This window comes from Marmota monax, unplaced genomic scaffold, assembly GCF_021218885.2.
Source record: "Marmota monax isolate L192 unplaced genomic scaffold, Marmota_monax_Labrador192_F-V1.1 WCK01_AAM20220418_F8-fsc00027, whole genome shotgun sequence".
NCBI lineage: Eukaryota > Metazoa > Chordata > Mammalia > Rodentia > Sciuridae > Marmota > Marmota monax.
The window spans coordinates 15,617,461-15,638,662 of record NW_026694617.1 but is presented as its reverse complement, the minus strand read 5'-3'; the positions used below and the strand labels follow the sequence as shown (position 1 = coordinate 15,638,662).

Below are 21,202 nucleotides of genomic sequence, written 5' to 3'. Positions count from 1 at the left end.
TTTTTAAGTATGATATACTCATACCTATTCCTATTCACAAGATATGAGTTTCTTGGGCTTCAGAACCAGTTTAAAATACTTGTTTTAGATATTATCTTTCAGTAAGGTTTCAATATACAAAGGCTGAACCTTTGTCCTTCTTTTTTTCCTTGAGTATCAGTTGTATAATAAATGTGAATCTGAAAGTTATTTCTCATTTCTGACCCTCCTTACAGTGGTACTTTTAGGTCAAATAAAGACAAGTATAGATAGAGCAGGTTGTCTGTTCAGGGACCAGTTGCCCTTAAGAATAAAACTTGACCCTCTGAAGATGACATGCATTTTATTCTCAGTATGATATTGTTGGGGTAGGCGTGTTTATTGGTCTTCTGGTACTGATAGTTTTGGTTTTTGAAAATTTTCTTTAAATTTCTTTTAAAAATTTAAGAATGTTTTGCTTGTAGGTCCTCTTCATATAACTTTTTTCATATGCTCAGTATAGCACAAACCTTACTGGGGTTGGAAGGAAGCTGAAGGGATCTGAGACTATGATGAGTTGCTGCTATGACTACACTTGTTTTGGGGCTGTGGAGTTGAGGTAGCAAGATTTGTTTACCTTGTTTTGATGAATAGGTGGTGCCCTAGGTATGCAGGTCAGCAGGTATTTACTAGGTTGAATTAACCCAGATTCCTTGTTAGCTCTTGAGTGATGCAAGCCTTTGTATCAGTTGTTAATTAAAGAGTTTATTACTTGTACAGCTAGTTGTGTTTGAAATGAGGTATTTATTTACCTTTTAAAGACTGAAGATTTCAACTTAAACTTTATTGAAAAGATGATGAAATAAATTGCTTAAAATATCATCAGGGGATAGATTAGTACCAATCAGCACATTAAAACTTTTTTCCCATAGAGCTTGTTCAGGTATCAAAGATCAAAGCATTGCGTGAGATTCTTCAGATTCCAACTCTCAAACTTGCTTCATTTTTTCCATAGGCACACTGTACTCCAACGTTGTGGCAGGTGGAGTCAGACTCTTGCCTGGGGTTTCTAAACTCTTTGAGTTTTGAGAGTTAGGCAAAAAAATTTACAGGTTGGTACAGAGACCTGAAACTGCATTGCAGATTGAGGGAAAGGATATGAGACAAAGCAGTGGCCAAATTTAAAAAGACCTTATGAACCAAGTAAGTAGGTTGAACTAAATTTTCAAAATTAGGAGTAGCTGTTGAAAGGACAGGGATATCTCATGACATCAAGGAGAGTGAAGAATTGTGGTAAGGAAATCACTTAGGAACCAGTGTCAGAATTCTAAATTACAGAGTGATGGGGCTTGAATTAAGGTAATGGCAGTGAGACTATAGAGGAGGGTACAGATGGAATAGTTATTTCAGAAGTAGAATTTTTCAGACAGCGGAGATGAAGACATTTGTATGGTTTCCAGTTTTCATCATTCCAATTGGGCAGGTGGGTGTTACCATTCTTCAAGATAAGGAATACAGGAGGTGGAACAAGCACTTTTCTAAGGAAGATCTTGGAAATTTTAGACACGTTGGTTTAAGGTGCTTGTGGGACATCTAAGTAGAAATGCTTGATAGGGGCAGGATATGCAGGTTAGTTGCAAGGAAAGAAAGCCCAGGGACTTGAGATTACCAGGAAGAATAAATAGGATCAGTTTTATCTACTACTCCTTACATCCTTTTGGCTTGTTAGTTAATTTAGCAATACTTACTTTCTGTATATTTCAGTTTTTCACTTTAGAAGTGGTGTTTGGCTAGCACCAATTCTCTCATCTCTATCCCCCAACCCTTGTATAAAAATATGTAACATGACTTGTATTTGATATTACTTTAAGGAGTGTAATTGTAATATCAGGAAATGTGATTTGATTTGTGTGTTGTATTCATAGGGCTTTTGAGATAAAATCACTGAGGCCTATTTAAAAGATTTTTTTTTTAAAAAAAGGAAGTATTTTTTAAAATAAAACAATTTATTAGTGTTCTTGGCCTAGACAATATTTGAATCTCATAGCTTTGATTTGTTCAGGTTGCATGATGATTTAATCTCTGTGACTCTTGCCAAGGCAGGAACTGTGTCTGTGTCTGTTCCAGTTTAGGCGTCAAAACCAGAGAGAGCCATCTGAGTGATAAGATCTAACAGAATCAGACATGGTCCATGTGATAAATTTAAGTGATTTAGTCTCCATAGGTAGAATCTAAGGGGAAAAGAGATGCTGTTAAAATTTAAACAGGTGACTTGAAATGTATTAATTTTACTTGCAAAGGTGCACTTTTGGGGCTGGTAAATACTTAATATCACAAATAAAGGTAGGTCTTGCATTGCCATATATCCTCTGGCCCTCACTGGTTCTCCCCTCTTCATCTCCTTTCTGAAGGAAGAACCTACCAATAAAACTTTTCTTGATTTTACCATGTAGACAGCCAATAGAGTTCAAATGGAAATTTTTGTTCTTTGAGGCATAAATGAAGCAGCCTGTTTATTCCCCAGGCTGGTAGTCTTTAGGAGGGTGTGCAGAATGACTTTTTAAGAGTTAGCCCTGCTTATGATTGAGACTTCTGATTTAATACAGAGGGTAATAAGTCTGTATGCCATTTAAATTAACAAGTTTTTTAATTGTGCCAATAGAAAGAATAGGTAACTATTATAAATATCTATTCTTTTTTCCACCTTTTCTTGGCGAATTATAGCTGTACATAATTCATTGTTATATAATCATACATGCACACAATTCAACACTATAATTCAGCCAATATCATTCCCCAGTCTTTACCCTTGCCCTCCTCTCCTTCCTCCCTCTGGTTGACCAGCTTTTCAGATTAACTAAATATCTTTCAATAAAGGAAAGAATTCAGTAGAGTAAATTTAATGGACGAGTTATGATCCCTAAAAACTGGAGTGATAGAAATGCTGAGACATTAGAGAAGGATAGCTATAGTAAAACAATTATTTTGTTATTCCTTTGCAATCTTTATATAATAAATGGAAAAGCTCCCTCAGCAAATTCCCATTGTAATGTTTGAAAATGGTTACTCTTTCTCGTGTTGAACTTTAATCAATAGGTAACAGCCTAAAAGCCTAATATTCCCACCTATAACCCAAGGCACATTGCCGTAGCATAGAACCGCACTTTTACTCATGTCTGTTTCAAGTCTTTTTAATTAATTTGTTTAAACACTCGATTTTTCTCTCCAACAAGTCTCTACATATCAATTCCCACCTCAGTAAATTCCTAATAGATTACTGATAAAGGTAATTTTGGTGTTTCAAGTATTGCAACAAAAATGAACAGTGAATAGAATTTTGGAATCTTTGCTTTCTGCATTGAAGATGTCATTCATTAAATAGCCTTTATATTTGTTATTCTTTCTTGTTCTATGCTGATATTTTAGAGGTAAATTTTGTTTATAAATTTCTTACAAAGCTTATCAGTATGTTACCAATAACAGCAATAACAACACATACATATTCTTTATCCATTTATGGTGTGTATTTTGTGGAAAGTTAAATAGTTATAACATTATTCCTTTAGGTTTTGCAAGATCACTGGGCAGTAGGACAATTTTTTGTTTTGTTTTGTTTTAATTGACTTTTTTTCATGTAGTAAAAGTCACAGTACTCTATGTCATCAACCAGGCCCAATCCATAATCTTAATGGGAAAGTAAAACTGGCACCTCTTGATTTCCTGGTTTTGTGTTTTTTGGGTGGAACCGACTCCTGAGTATGAAGATTGTGATAGGAAATAATATTAATACCTGCAAGAAAATACGGGAAGAGGTTGCTAAACATCCTGTGTAATTTTCTCATGTCTTGGGGCCCTGCCCTATTAAAAAGTTGGGTTTAGATGCATGCTAATCTCGGATTTAAGCCTAATCAGTCAATTTTGATATATTACTAGCATGTAATCATTCCTGTATAGTGTTCTATAAAGAAAATTTGGCAGCCCAATGTTTGAAAAATAATTTCTAACATTTTTGCTAGGTTACTGACTTAGAACCAAACGATGACTAAATGTAATCATATTACTACTGACTACTACCATCGCTGCTGCCATCTAATAGAACTGCTTTTTCATGCTGATTTTTTTCACTTTGTCCTTGCTGTCACCATAATTTTTTTTTAAAAGAGAGAAAAGAGGGAGGGAGGGAGGGAGGGAGAGAGAGAGAGAGAGAGAACTTTTTAACATTTATTTTTCAGTTTTCGGTGGACACAACATCTTTATTTTATTTTTATGTGGTACTGAGGATCAAACCCAGCGCCCCGCGCATGCCAGGCAAGCGCGTACCGCTTGAGCTACATTCCCAGCCCCACCACCATAACTTTTTATCACAGACTTAAAAGTTCTATTTCTTCTGTAAATCTGTTCTTGACATTTCTAATTTGTGGAGACCTCTTCCTTTAATTAATGCACATCATCTACTTTACTATTTTTCATTTTCATCCTTTGTGCTATTATTGAATTATTCTTAATTACATTATCTATATGTTTAGACTCTAAGCCCTTGGAAACCCAACACTAGCAATTTTACCCCACAATATGAATGATATTAGGGTTATGAATGAATGGACCACTAGACCTATCCCCATTTTCCCTGTCCTGTAAGGTGTTACAGTTTCTTCTCAGTCTTCTTTCTGTGCTACTTTTCCTGGTCTAAGCCATCTATTGTTCTACTTTGGGTTACCTCTGATTCTCTTAGAATCTTCTGTTTCAGAATATTATAGATGTTTTGGGGGGTATTCCTGGACTAATTTTATAGGGATAATTTATCAGCTTTCCCATCAGGATCTCCCACATAAATCCTACCTATTATACTCACTTTTAATATTGACTCATTTATTAGAATGTTTGGAGAGTGTATATTCTAGAAGCAATAGGTTGGATATGTAAAAATCAAGGAATCACTTAACCAGATTTTTACTTCTGATACAGAATAAAAAGGAAGAAGAAAAACATTGTCAAGTTCACAAACATGAATTTTCTTTCCCAACTCTTTTGCTTACTATGCCATTTTTATAGTTGGATAGGAATGGAGCAGGCAGAAGTACAAAATAATTATAATATCTTGTTATGTAAGTCCCTGCAAAGTAAGGCTTATACTTATTTTATTTTGCCACCTGGCATTTTGTATATTCTTTCTTTTGAGCCATAATTCTGTTGATGTGTACATGGAAAATCTAGAGATGTAGTATAACTTAATTTTAAATGGAAAAAATAGAGGTAAGTGCTTGCACAAGGTCACACTAATAGTTAAATGAAGAAGTCAGAGAATCCAGCTAGGTAATAATATGTACATACAAAAAAAAAAAAAGACAAAAAATAAATAAATAAGAGGTGTACTGTGAAAGGTAAGTTTGCTCCTATCCCATCTCTCAGTTTTCCCATTCCTCTCCCACTGGAGGCAAGCAGTTACCAGTTTCTAGGACTTTCAAGAACTGCTTTATGTCTGTAAACCCATATAAATATATACATTCTCCTTCACATAAGTGGTAGCACATTGTATACATTTATCTACACCTTGCTTTTTCACTTAATAATATATCTGAATATTGTAGAATGCAGGCATTCTTATTTATTGATCCATGAACTTTCCATCTTAGTGTACTACATATTATTTGGATAAGTGGTTTTTGCTAACATGAACAGACTGTTAAATAATTCTTTATTACCGGCATATCGGTTGAGTTCCTTGTGTTTAACATAAGTATTATTTCACATTTCTTTAGACAGATAATGGTCATTGATTTGTTTTATGATAAATCACATTGAAGTCAACAAATGATGAGGTTTATATAGTAGCTATTTCTGCTAGTTACTAAATATAGCTAATTGGGATGTTTACTTTTCAGTTTAAAAAAGAAATGCAGAGATGTAGTTTTCAGGAAAATCATTTACATTGAGATTTGTATAAAAGTCTTTATGTGGACAAATGGTATGCATAGCACAGTTTATCTTAGGGCCAATGAGAAACGTTGTTATAAATATCAATCACAAATGTTTATTTTCTAAATTTTTAAATCTACAACCTCATATGAAAAATGATAAAGATAATTTTTCATTTGTTTCTAAAATAAGTTTGTAATGATATAATCTTGATATAATTCATGATTATCTTTATAAAATACACTCTTAATTTTGATCATTCTTGTTTTGGTCAGTTTATAACTGCAATTATTGCTTTATTTTTCAGAGATTAATGCAGCTTGTTATACCTAGTTGATTTTTAGATCTTTGGGACCATGCCAAATGTCCATGATAGGATTCACAGAGCTTAAGTACTTAACACTTTAATTTTACTTTAGATAATTAGTTTGTAGTCCTGTATTCTTCCTAAAGATTACAGTACTTCTCTGTGTTATTTATGGTATTTATATTACTGGATAATTCTGTGTGAAAATACTGTAGTGTTTATTACAATTTCAACCACTGGTTGGGAAAAAAAGTTAATCAGACTAAAAGTATATTGTCACACCACCATCACAATAGTTAAAATTCAGTAGTAGAACAAATATGATTATGCCCTGGAAATTTATAGCATTAGTGTTATCCTCAAACATTTAGGACACATGGTCCTAATGTTCTTATTGCATTCTGACTTTGGAATTCTTGGTGCAAGATAGTGAATTAAAGTCTTGTCAAGAATTGTGATAAGTCATGTTCGAACTCTGCTATATTCATAGATCTCTTCTTTATGGGGATAACATAAAAAAACAAAAACTGACAAAATATCCTATACAGAAATAATCCTTGAGTAAGAATGTGTTGCATATATTTGAGGACATCTGAAATGTTTTGATATTTGTATTTATTCTTTGATGAAAGTTTATATGTCTTAAGTTCTATTTTAATTTTTCCTTTTGCTTAGGTAGCTAATTAAAATTTTTTTTTTAGTTGTAGATAGACACAATATCTTTAATTATTTATGTGTGGTGCTGAGGATCAAACTCAGTGCCTCACACATGCGAGGCAAGTGCTCTACCCCAGCCTGGCTAATTTTTTTAAATGAGCAAAACAAATACTTATTGGTGCTATTTTTAAAATGAATACTTTCAGCCTTCTCCACTGTAAAAACTAAACTCTAAATTCACACAGTGGTGCTCTGGAGCATAAAAAACACTATATTTTGTCTTTTCCATCATTTTCATTTCTAAAGAAATGACTTTCATTTTTATATGTGCATGGTGAATGCATGTGTAAAATCATATGGACTGGTAATTCAAAGAAATTGAATAATAGGATAGAGCAGGCTAGCCTACCAGACCAGCCTCATAGATAACTTTGACATGGCCACTATTTTCTTTTTTTTTTTAAATGCTTTATTTATGCCTGTTTTATTGTCCAAATATGGATAATTAAATAGGACAATGGACAATGTGTATAAGAAATGTGTACTTATAGCAGGAAAAAAAAAAAGACTCAAAGCAAACCAAAGGACATGGCAAACTCTACACTCTCAGTAAACAATCAGATGTTGAAATGATTATACTGAAAGCACAATACTGCAAGTCGGGTATAATTTGTTTCAGAGCTCGTGAAGATTGTACTGAGACAGATGCCCAGCATGGCCACTATTTTCTAAGGATGTCCCTGATTATTGGTTCATCTAGAGGTGACTGGGTGCCAAAGGACCATGTCACTTCCTCATAGATACTGATGAATAAATTCCACCATGCCAGTTCTTTAATTTGCAATGAGAAGTTTCAGGAACAATAGCTTCTCATGTTTGTGGGTCAGTTCATTTTTTCCCGATAGGCAAATCTACAGAAAAATATATCTGGAAGATTGCATGACGAGCATTGAATCAGATCTCAATGTGATACATCCCTCTTCCCATAGAAATACAATTGCCACTTGGACCATATGTTAAATTTTCAGAGCATTCTTTCTACTAGATCAGGCTGCAGATAACTCACCATCTTTTGCTTTCCTGATTTCTAATAGAGGTGTAACTTATTGTCTTTAACACATTTTTTTTCAGAGTTTTTAACAAAATTGATTTTATTTATAAGATAGATCTACTGTATGTAAAACATTTAGCCCAATGCCTAACATACAGCTAATAGATTATAACTCTTATTAATTAAGTATAACTGGTACTCAGTCTACCTCATGTTGTTACTTGTAATGTCAAAGACAGTCTTTTGGACCATATCTGTAGACATCCACCCATCTCATCTTTTACATTTTGAATTATTTTTATGCTTTTAATTTTTATTTTTGTTTACTTTCTTAATTCATTTATCCTCAATGTGGAATCTGTGAGCTAATTGGGACCATATTTTTTTGGCTCTGCATGATTTGAGGTCTATTTTATTTTTTGGTCCTCATTTACACTATTTTCCATTTCCCATAGTTCTTCCATCTGCAGTGTGTCTGTTGTAGGATATGATCTTGAAGTTACTGCTTGCCTCCAGAAACATTTGATTTTGTATCTTATTTGAGTAGATGATGTTAGTTGTGAGTTTTTCTGTCTCACTGTTTACCTTCTTTACAGGCTCTGCTGAAATTCTCAGGGTGGAAAGTTAGTTTGAGAATGGTAGCAGCATCTTAGAAAGTTTGCCATGGCATTGGAAGGTAATGATTGAAATTCCACGGGTGGAGGTAGTACAGTAACTGCAGATCTGATAAGTACATTATTGACAAATCAAAACTTTTTCCGTGAAAATGATTCAGTCTAGTCATCTTGGCAACAATAGACAGTTAGCCTTCTCTTCATCCACCTGGAGAATGAACTATCCTTTTAAGAGCAGCAAAATAGATTTGGGAAAACAGTGGACAAATTGACATCAGTTCTTTCTGTGTTTGTGAAAATACAGATCATGGGGGCATTTTTAAAGCTAGTGGTCTCAGAAACCATACTTTGAGCAAAGTCCAAGAAGAACCATTATAAGCTTTCAGAAGAGGGATAGATTATTTCAGACTGCAGTAATTAGGGAAAATTAAAGAGACTGGCTTTGGTCTTGGTCTTGAGAGATAGACAACATTTGAATATATAAGAAAGGGAGAAAACATTTTTTAATGGGTGAAATGCCAAGAATGAAAGCATACAAATGAGAAATAGCATATGTCAGGGGAATGGAGGATCAAATAATTTATCCCAAAAGTTCTTAAATGTGTTCCCTGAAAGAAAATTGAGTTAGGGCTCTTCATAACTTACCAGATGCCTCTTAGTACATAAAGCTTCATGTTTCTATGTGCTTTCTGATGTTATCAAATCTGTTTTTGAATACTTTTTGGAAGCTGAAGACTGTCAAAATTTCAAAGTACTCTCTCATTCTTGCTCTTACTGAAAATATTCAGGTGGGGGGTGATATTAGCACTCAGGGCAGATGATACACCTGGAATGTCAGGTACACAGCATGGCTTTGCTGCTTGAAGAGGAACGGCCCGAGCATGTCATTGGGCCTCATTACTTTTTGTATCAGCAGATGTCACCATCCTTCCAAGAGGTATTGCCAGGAAATTGGAATAGAATATGATGTTTTCCTCTACTAGTCAGAAATTTGCTGACTTTCCAGAAGTCTTATTTGAACTTGAAGGCTGAGTTGATAAGTTGAAATTTTTGAAGGAATTTGGTGTTCCATTATACAGGCTACTTTAATCTGGCAAAGGATTATATGGAATTCTGTTTTAGTTCATAGAACTAGATTACAGATTTACCTTTGTGAACTAAGGATTTCAACACTTGTTTCCTTGGGGAGAAAAGTCACAATTGATTATCAAAGATGAAGTAAGTGTTCCCTCTGTCAAAGGTTATATATATCACAGTTTTATCTCATTTTAGCTATATCATTGAGATTTGCTACTGAGAAGTTAGAATTTTTTTAAATTATGTACTTTTTCCAAGAGGTAATTTTTCTTTCATAAAAATAACAGTGTAAGGGAGGATTATGCCCAGCATAATTCCTTGTAAGTTTTGCTTTTTATATATTGATTATGTTCAAGAAATTAGTTTCCAGAGCATTTCTGTACATGGTTTTGAAGGATAAAGGCCACATTTTAGTCAGAATCTCAGGCTGGTCCTTGGTTCCCCTCAAAGCTTAACTAACAACAATTGATTTAGCTAGTGTGGTGTCAGTGGGATGCTCTGGGTGAATTTGAGCAAAGGAATGACAGGAAATGAGAAAATTCATCTGTATGGGAAGAAAAGCTTTGGTAGAATCACAGGGTGATATGGGGATTCAGGTTAGCTCCCAGGTGTGAGTCACCCTAATGATCTGAAAATACTATTCTAGGTAGTGCTTCTCAAAGGTAGGAACCTTGTGATATCTTTTTTGTTCTTAGTGTTTGGGCTTAGTGTCAAAACAAGACAGGCATTCCAAAAATGTTGAATTAAGTTGGAATCACTGTATGATCATGAAAACAGAACTGTAGTACTGCTAATAAATGCTTCTTGGTTTTATCTATATTTAATCCTGTTTTAAAGTCATTTAGTGAATAGTAAGGTTTTTGAGAGATAAGGCTTATAACAAACTCTTACAACCTTAATTTTTCCAGGAATAATTAATACAAACTATTGGCCTCTTTAGGATTATTCTCTTTGTAAATTTTATTTCTGATAATTTTTATTAAAGTATTCCTCCAGACATGATAATTCTATCCAGTACATTTAGAGGGAAAGAAACTTGCAGGTCATCATGATTAATTAGTTGATCATCTATTTAAGCAGCAAAGTAGCATTCCCATAAACATCTAATTTTTTATTTGCTCATCATTAAATAAAATTAGTCTGACAATTTTGAGGTAACTTTGACTTAAAGTATCTTTGGAACTTATGTGTTTTCTATTAAACCCCCTATGTTGTTGTTATTCCCTTTAGGCATTTTCCTGGAATAAAGTTTAGCAAAACAGATTCCCTAGGTTTTAATAACTTAAAATTTAAATTCATTATGCTTGAAAGAGGAGAATTAAGTTCAGGCCCAAGTTCATTGTAACATTTTACTATTGCTTCCATTGAATTCTTTCAAATAGAGTAAAGAGAAAATTATTGAATTACTATAAAACATTGGTATTATCTAAAACACGTTCCAAAATATGGTAAAATTTTCTGTTTTTAGTAAACTGTTTTCCCAAGTCTGTGGAAATTACAAATCAAATTACATCTTTCAAAAGTCCAGAAACATTTTTTTTTTTTTACAGAAAAATAAAGTAGAAAGTAATAGAGACAATAATAGAGTAAACGTATGGCTTCATAAAAGATACTGGTTTAATTGTGTTAACTATTAAGGGATAAACTACTCTGTAATGTTGATTTATTAGGAACTTTTGAGGAAGGTACATGACTATGGTGGGTTTTTCTTTTTTCTTTTGGTACTGAGGATTGAATCCAGGGGTGCTTTACCACTGAGGCACTTCCCGGGCCCTTTGTATTTTTATCTTGAGACAGGGTCTGGCTAAATTGCTTAGGGCCTCCCTAAGTTGCTAAGACTGTCTGGAACTGATCCTCCCTCCTGTCCCTGTCTTAGCCTCCGGAGTCGCTGGGATTACTGGGGTGTGCTACCATGCCCTGTGGACCATCCATTCTTGAAAATCTTTTACTGTCCACCATTTCTGTATACAACATAAAAATACTATTTTCACAAATTTTAATTGGGATAAAGTCAATGGGTATATAAGAATGGAGAAAAATTCCTTATTTAGTATATAGATAAAATGAACCTATTGTATAAAAATTGGGAGACATAAATTAGAAGATCACCTGCGGCCTGGAGATGACTGTTTTAATATTTTGGTTTGTTTTTCTCCATTGTTTTATACATGTGTGTTGCATGTATAAACACATAGATGCACACATCCACACACAACAGAGGGAGATGAAACGCTTTCCCGTCACGTTTAGTATGTTTCCCCGTATCATTGGGCATTATTTCACAGCATTAGTTTAACAGCAGGTTAGTATCCACTCTATGAAGAAACTAAGGCCTTTTAGTTGGCTGAACACTTTGCATTTTTTGATCCCCTTCCTCTCGGTTTCGCCTTCCTTCTGCTCTTGCAGCGATGCACTGGGCGCCTCGTTTGAACTCGTGCGCGCTCCCCGTTGACTCCGCAGGGGACGCTCGCTCGGGACTTCCTGGGCCGAGGGCACAGCTCTAGGGGTCCGGATGAGTCCTCACATTCGGTGGGAGTGTCGTGGGAGACCCCGGGGTGCCGCCCTCCACCGCTCCGTCACTTGGGCACACCTGAGGGCGACGGCTGCACCTCGCCGCCCGCCAGGGTTTCCACTCCCGCTGAGCTGCGAGGCGCCGGCGGTTTCCTCCGCGTTTCTAACCGGCGTGTCTTTGTCTTTCCTCCCTGGGGTCCGCTGCTGCCCGTGCCCGCCGGCCGAAGCCTGGCGAAGCCGTCGCCCCGCAGCGCCGCAGCACTGCGCCCGCCGGCAGGCGCCGTCACCACACGCCAGGCCGCCGCCAGCTGCCGAGCCAAGTTCCGCGGCGGCGCCGCCCGGGAGCGCCAGCACGCGCGCGGCCTCGGCAGGCCCTCCGCCCCCTGAGCGCCGCCGACCCGCCGACGCCGCCCAGCGCAGCCGCCAGCCAGCCCGCGATCCCCAGCCTGCCTCGGACCTCGCGTCACCCCTCGCCCCGCCGGGTCTACCCCAGAGTCCTTTGCCCCAGCTCCTCAGGACCACGTGCCTTAGGGCCGGGCCGGGAGGGGCGGCCCCGGTGCTAGTCATCACCTTACTCCTTCCCGCTTGCCTGCCAGAATCCAGCTCCTCGGAGAATCTCACCACACATTCCTTTTCCGTCCTGCTGGTAATTCATGTACTTCCTATTCATAGTCATTTTCTTTCGTTATTAGTTCTGCAAGGTCGTCTTCTCAACCCCACTCAGTCTTCTCCACCTCAAGCCCTTTCATCAGCCAACCATCCCCCGCTCCTGCTGCAGTCCTCTAGAAGATTGTTTTAATAACGTTCTAAATCCCTAGCGACTGTGGGGTGTTTGACACAATTTGAACTCTAGCTTTCAGTCCTCCCCGCCACCTTCCTATAACTTCATCTCCCAAGACTATTTCTTCCCTTCAGAAACAGCCCTTGCCCCCATGATTCTAACTTTGTCATCCTTAGAAACTACATCTTCCTTAGCATTTTCTCTGTGGAGACCAAGGGAATGCACCTTTCAGGTCTCTTGCCCCAGATAGCTTTCTTGATTGGTGGCTCCCCCTGCCTGTTCAGGGGATCCACCAGAGTTGCCATGGAGGTGGTGCTTCTCCTGTGCTATTCCTTGTTATAGCATAATTAGAACGTTGGTCATGGCCCATTCATGTGAGATGCAGGACTCTTCTGATGAGCAGTTTTGCCTTGGGTACACCTCAACACCTGACTGGAACTTTCTTAGAACTGTGCTGCATGCAGTCTGAGGCTTTTCCTGCCCAATCCCCCTCTCTCCTTTAATACATGGCTCAGACTGCCTTTTGGTATGAGCCTTTCTTCCCCTCACCCTCCTGCTTCTTTCCCTTTATCCTTCACAGGGTAACCCCTTAATAGAACTTTTGCACCTTGAACCCTGTCGTGGTGTCTGCTTCTATGACCTGAACTAACACATTGTCAGACATTCCACTCTGATCACCTATTTCCTATCCTGGATTCTTTGCTCACTGATAGCTAGTTCATTAACCTCATACGTTCCATTATTAATCAGCCCTTGCCTTAGATGCATGTCCTTGTCTAGCCTAGATTTCATGGCCCATCATCATAGCCACTGTCCTTGAAATGCAGTGGTCTCAGCACTATTGAACCTCAGTTTCCTCCAAGTTATTTTCCGGACAAAATCCCAACCCCAGATGAACCTTACTTACCATCTGCTTTGCCTGGACCTGAGTAGGACGACTCAGCACTTTTTTTTTTTTTTTAAGAAAATCACAAAACTCAGTGAACTAGTTTTATTTTCAATCCATTTTCTCAAACCTCAAATTGGTAGTGTTGTTCCTAACATAGTCTGTTTCCCACTTCTGAAACTACTGTTTATATTTTCATCTCCTCAAAATGTTTTGATCTCCTCCTCCTCCCCGTTTTATCTTTTTCTGAGAAAGTGGGAGCTATTACATACAAATTTCCTCATCTTCCCACCACAAGACCCTCCAACCCAGCTTTCTTGGGAACCAGTTCCTCCTTTTTATAACTGTGGAGGAAGCTTCAAAAGACGGCTCCTCCTCCTGTGCTCAGGATACCAGGATACCACTCCCTCTGGACTTTTCAAGAACTTGCTCTTTAGGTTTTCCCTTTCTCTGTTCTGCATCATCAGTTCCCTGTCCTCAGTGGATCATTCTCATCAGCTTGCACACATGCTCCAGTGTCCTTCATTTTAAATAAATCTTTCCTTATGTACATCTTCATCATCTATAGCCATTTCTCAGCTCTTCTTTATAACCACACTTCTTTGAGAGATTGTCATTATCTATTGTCTGTGTTTCCTAATCTTCTATTTGCTTTTTAAATTTTTTTTAGTTGTAGTTGGACACAATACCTTTATTTTATTTATTTATTTTTTTGTGGTGCTGAGGATCCAACCCAGGGCTTTGCATGTGCTAGGCAAGTGCTGTACCGCTGAGCCACAACCCCCAGCCCTTCTATTTGCTCTTCAGTCCACAAGGATGCTGCCTTCCCAGTACTACTACTGACCATGCCCTTGTTAGGGTCACCCAAACAAAAGAGCTTCTGTGAATGTTCTTTTTTTTTTTTTCCCATATCTAAGCCCTTATTCTCTCTTGGTTTTCCTTCTGTATCACTAATCACCCCCCAGTTTTCTGCTCCCATCTTCTAATTTTGAAAAGTTAGGGCTGACTCCTTTCTGGTTTCTCTCTTCTTCTTGTATTCTTTCCCAGGAATCTTACCAACTTTCATAGACTTAAGTACCATCTTTATGCCAAGATGAGTTTCAAATTTATGTTTCCCACCTAGACCTTTTATCTCTGTTCTAGACTCACATATCTAATTGGTAAACTTATCTACTTCTTTTCAAATTCAGTGCCATCTCTTAGTCCTGATCAATATTTTTTCTCACCTAACTACTATAATAGCCAGTCTTATGGGATCATTTACTCTTGACCCACTTCATTAGATTTTTGATTAAGTCATAGCTTTGACCTATATTTTAAATTGAATCAAGTAAATTGTTGCTTAAAGGATAAAATCAATCCCATATCATGGTTAACATAGCCCTACACAATCTGATCCATACCTATGTCTCCAATCCCATCTGTAATCTTCTCCTTATTGCTCATGATCATCCACACTCGTTCCTTCAACATGCCAGGATCCTTTCTCCTTCTCAGTGGCTTAGTAAATGCTGATCTCTCTGCTCATGCTGTTCTTCACAGCCACTTTTTCCCCCACCAAAACATATCCTTCAGATGAGTACTCATACAATATTTTAAGAAAGGCCTGGCCGGAGCACTCTATTGAAAATAGTATCCACCTTTTTCTTTTCCCATTTGCTATTTTAGTTCTTTATTTGTAACCTTATTTATTTATTTACATTTTCTTGGGGGCAGGGTGTCTATTTTCCCTACTAGAATGTTTGAGGAAAGAGACTTGTGTGCAGATGTCTACATCTTTCAATATTGTTTTCTCATCCCCTAACACAATATTGGGCATGTATTAAATGTACAATAAATACCTGTTTAAGGAATGAATGAATGCATAAGCTAATTTTTGGAAGGGTTTATTTTTTATTGATTAGTAAGAGCTCTTTTTATATTAAAACCACTAACCATTTGTTTCTTCTGTATGCTACAGACATTTTGCTCCTTCTCAGATATATAAAATTTAATCCATGATGTATTTGATATTCAGAAATACTGCATTTTTCCATTTAGATAAATCTTTTTAAAAATTATTCTTTTGGTGATATGTTTTAAAAGGTCTTCTCAGTGCCAATGTTATATAAATATATGTCTATGTTTCCTTTTAGTTTTTTAGATTCAAATCTTTATTCCAAATGGAATTTATTTTTGATATAGTTGTAATTAAGGGTCAAAATATTTATTTAGTTGTTGCATTATCATTTATTGAAAACTCTTTTCTACTGTTTTGAATATTTCTCATTTGTCAAATATTAAATTCTTACATATACTTAGAGTGGTTTCTGGATTTATTGTTTATTTTTTGGTATCTCTATTCCTGAACTATATTATTCTAATGTTGCCATTGTTTTACTATGATGTTTAACTTTTCATTGGGAGTAAATATTGCTTTTATTCTTCAAAATACTTTTGGCTGTATTTGTGCATTTATTCTTCCAGATAAGCTTTAGTTACATTCTAGTCAAATTACAAAAAAAAAAAAAAAAGAATTCTATTGACTTTTTAAAAAATTGCTTTAACATTATAGTTTATTTGGGGGAGAATTGCCAACTTTGTGATAGTGTTTCCTGTTTAGGAAGTTGTCACATGTCAAGTTTACTAAAGACATCTTTTATGTTCTTCAGTAGTTTTTTTTTCATGCCCTGCATATTTCTTCTTATTAGTTATACTATTAGATATTTCATGTCTTTGTTGCTGTTTAAGTGGGATCATCCCCCCCCCCCTTTTTATAACCAACCTGATTACACCTTTTGGAGTCAAGTAATTGATTTTTGTATTTGGCTACTTTCCTCAACCCTTTCATTAATCTTTCTTCTTGATTCTCTTCTAAATAGCCAATCATTTGTAATTAATGATACTTAATGATACATAAATGTAACTAATGATACTTTCCTCTCTTCCTTTACAATATTTATACCTCATATACTAAATAAATGATGGTGATAACTTTGTTCTTATTCCTTACTTTTTAGGAATGCCATTAATATTTCACCAGCTTTTGATATTAGCTGTTGGGCTGAAATATAGGTCTTTATCAGGTTAAGGAAGTGGTTTCCTAGCTCAAGAATACTAACCATTTTATTGGAAGTTGAATTATATTAAACCAGGCAAATAGAGATCATCATCTGGTTTTACTCTTATGGCCTATTATCATGATAAATTGTCATGGATTTCTTAACATTGTTTTATTTCTGCATGAGCTATAACCTCATTCATCATGGTGGATTTTTTTCCCTTTTTCAGTATATAATGTTGAATTCAACTTTTTACATTTAATTTGAGATTATTGCATTTATACTCATGGAAACAATTGGACTATAATTGTACATTTTGTATTGTACTTTGTCAGCTTCAAAAAATGATTTTTCTAGTGTGTTCTATGTTCTAGATTAGTACATAGTTAGGAATTGCCTGTTCTTTGATGGTTTGGAGGAACTTACCCATAACACTATTTAGGCCTCAAGCTTTTTCAGAGTGGGTGAGTGAAAGATAATTCTATGAAAACTTTAAAAACTTCTTCTATGCTTTTGTCTTAAGCAGGTTAACTACTATTTCTTGACTATCAATTTTAAAATTATATTTTAGAATTATGAATTTTTCATAGAATTTTAAAAGTTGTTAGCAGATTTGTACATAAAATTATCTTAAAATTAAAAAAATTTTTCTCTATATCTGAGATTATATCTTCTTTCTTATTCCTAATCCTTTTAGTTGCATTTTCCTTTCTTTTATTAGAATTCCAGTCTTTTTAAGAAACCAACACTTAGAAATTTCATTAATTCTATTTTTCCTATTGTATATACCAATATAATTATTCATCTTTAATTCCTCACTTATTTTTCATAGGTATATTTTGTTGATTTATGAATGTTTCTTTGTAATTGATGGTTTAGTTCATTTATTTTTATTTCTTATTTAATAATAGGAACGTAAGACTATAAATTTACCTCTGGGCACAGCTTTGACTACATCTCAAAAGTTTTGTTATGTAGTCTCTTAATGTTACTATTTTAAAATAATGTATTATAATTGCTGTTTCTATTTCATTTTTGACTGGTGTTACTTAGTATAGTGTTATGAGGCTTTTGTTATTGTTAATCTTGCCTTCTTTAATAAAAAGTGAGTTTATTAATATTTATGTTGATATTTTAATAAAGAGCTAATTTTGTTCCTAAAAGGTGAACTCATTTGAAATGGTCTAATCCAGAGTAACACACTACTGTACAGTCTACCAATAGCACCAGCTAGTGGTGATTATACTAATTACTGACAACAGGGAATTGGGGCATTACTAATATTAATTTGCTGGAATAGTGATTTCCTTAATGTCCTATTTACCCAAGAAAGAGCTTTAAATATATTTATGGCATCAGTAATCCTCAAATAATATGAAACTTAGATCATCACATAATTAGAAAAATTCAATTTTAGGAAATCAGGAAGGATTTGAATATTGTGAACATGGACTTTGTCACAAAATTTTGCAAATTTTGTGAGAAAGTCCATTTAATTTAAACTCTCAAAGGAAAAAAAATCCTTTTAGACTTGGCAAAAGTAATTTTTAAATATTTGTTTTTTATAGTTACAGATGGAATTCATGCACATAAATAAAATAAAAATTACCTGTGACTTCATCACCCAGAGAAGAGACTGTTAACATTTTGTTTTAGTTCCTTTCAAGACTGTTTCTACATGTCTCATTTCTTTTTGGTAGAACAGACTCACATTATTTTGCATTGTCTTTTTTTTTTTTTTTGTCTTTTCATCTATTTTTGAGCATTTCCCTAGGACATGAGAAAGTAGACATTGTTGGGAGTTAATTTATCTCAGTAATAGCATTATAAGGACAGGGTCCTTTCTGCTATGGTTGATACCCTCCACGCTGCTCACTTTCCAAGCCTGACTTGTGGATTCTCTTATTATTCTTCTACTTAATTCCTCTGTTTCTTATATTGGCCATAAATAGTTCACTTACACCCAAGAACTCTGATTGATAAAAGTGGTTGCACTTTTAGAATTCTAGTGCCAAGAGGTATATTATGCACATATGTGCAGGCATGTGTACACACACACACGCACACACACACACGTGCTTGTACATATGCCCCATTCAAACTTGGGAAACAGTGAGTTGGTATGTTAGTTTAGCGACATCCTGATGGCTGTTTAGCTTGACTTCCACACATCATATCCATTAAATTAGCATTGATAATTTAAACTCTCAATTAGTTTAGCATGTAGCAAGAGTTTATTTTGGGGTATTCCTATTATTGTGTACTGAGGAGTTGCCTTCAGACCAAGATAAGAGAGGTTCCTGTATTGGACCCGTGTTTCACAGGGCCCTCTAGCCTTCGTTTGGTCACTTATATTCTGCCAGCATGAAGAGACAAGGCAATGTGTCCACCTGGAACCTGAGCCCTTTTCTCAGACTACATTCTGGCTCCTGGGACTCAGATCTAAGAATTATTAATTTGAATTTGAACTTCTAATAAAATAAAAGGTGTATTTATGACCATAGAATGAGAGAACACTTTTTATTTAACAGCTCATTGACTTGGTTTGTAACTTTGAAAATATTTGGATATATGCTATATAACCCTCCATTTTTCTCTTGTGGTGGCCCCTGCAAATGTTATGGGTGAAACTGGTGCTTGGAGGCTAAAGTAGAAATTGCAATCCTGGGGCACTGGGAAGTATTAGAGCCTCAGAGGAAAGTGGCTACAGAGAGCCACTTGGGAAAGAATTCTGGTTTTCATGACACCCAGCCTGAAGGATCCCTAAAGCTTGGTGTGAAGCAGCAGAGCCTTCTGTTTTGGAATGGACCACAAACTGGATGATGAGAAGCTCAGCAGGAACTGTGGACCACAGTGAATTGAAGACCAGAGACCCTTATCCCAAATCTTAACATGACAGAATCTTCCAAAATTGTTCTGTGTTCTAACAGCTTGCCATAACATGACTGATTTTGATTTTTTTCGCTGCTGGTGAGATTTTGTTTAGAATATTAAAATAATAATGCATCTTTTACACCTGTGTACAGTGGCAAAGAAGTCACACTAAATTATAATAAATACAAAATGGTATTAAAGAAACACAATATATCATGGAAAAGTAAAACAGACGAACCTCTCTTGGTCTGCAAATTCAGGGAAAGTTCCTGGAAGCAGTAACATTTAACTAACAGGTACAGCAGGATTCCCAGGGACAGAGTACAAGGAAGAAAAGAGGAAGAGCATAGTATATGAGAGAGAAGACCCCACAGAAGGTTGGAGGTGGGAAAGAACATGACATTATTAGCACTGAATGAAGGCCTACCTGGTCTCCAGGTGGAAAGCAAGCTGGAGAATGTGGCTGGATAAGACAAAGAGGAATTCAGATGAGTCCCGAACTTCTCCAAGAAAGCAATCAGAATGCAGTCTTTACCTTCAGTGAACTCATGGTCTCTAGTAAGAAAATAATTCAAAAAATCAAAGAGGTAAGTGCTTCAATAAAACTGTGCTCACTGTTATCTGGCAACATGGAAAAAGGAGCACTTAAATATTGCTGAGTGACTCGAAGGGTTTTCAAGACTGGAGTGCATGAGTTGAGACTGCAAGTCGAGTGGGAGTTTTCTAATAAACTGAAGGGGCACAGGAGAAAGAAGTAGTAGGGCAGAGGCTTGGGGAAGAAATAATTCAGTATGGGGGGAGGCTAGGAAATTATGTCCTGTAGAACAGTTTGGCTGTTTTACTCTGGGTAAATGCCTGGTGTTTAAAGACTTTTTAAAGAAAGATCATTCCAAGAATATGAGGGAGTTTGAGGGCCATGAAAACCATGCAGGAGAACATACTAAATAATATTGCCATTAATGTAGATGAGAGGTGGAGTTACTGATAGACCTGGTATTGGGAGCTGGGGAGAAGATGGGCTCAAGAGATGTTTTGGAAATGGAAGGGCCTAGTAGTCTTCCTCCAGATTTTCATGCCTCACTCTCACCTGGGCTTCATATAATCAGTGAATCAGTAATTGGTAAATCTGTAGAAGAAAGAAATCTGATGACCCTCACACTTATGTATCAGTGACTGATAATAGTTCAGTGTCCTTTCTCACATGAGAATTGAAAGAGTGTGCCTTTAGTGGGCAATGATTGTGTTGAATGACGGAGTTTCAGATACTTTGAATCTTGATTGTGGGGGAGGGAGGGCTGGAAGAAGAAACTGCTTCCCCTGTATCAATGGTTCTTAACTGGGGTCAATTTTACCACCCAGTATACATTTGGCAATTTCTGGAGACAGTTTTGATGGTTACACATTGGGGTGAGAGTGCTAGGTATTAGAGGTGAGGAATGCTGTCCAATACCCTACAATGCAGAGGACAGGGCAACCCCCTCACAGTATAGAAGTACCTAGCCTGATACCAACATAGTACCTGCCTTAAA

At 36.2% G+C, this 21,202-nt stretch overlaps 1 protein-coding gene across 4 annotated transcripts in view; it reads left to right on the top strand.

The window, feature by feature from the left end:
* Znf800 (zinc finger protein 800) overlaps window positions 1-17,919 on the top strand; it is a 234,077-nt gene extending 216,158 nt beyond the window's left edge. For all 4 annotated transcript variants that reach the window (XM_058572138.1, XM_046422384.2, XM_046422383.2 and 1 more), the window contains exon 6: window positions 12,319-17,919. In XM_058572138.1, the coding sequence (XP_058428121.1) occupies window positions 12,319-12,478 (160 nt within the window). In that variant the 3' untranslated portion in view covers window positions 12,479-17,919. The remainder of the gene's footprint in view (window positions 1-12,318) is intronic.
* The last annotated feature ends 3,283 nt before the right edge of the window (window positions 17,920-21,202 follow it).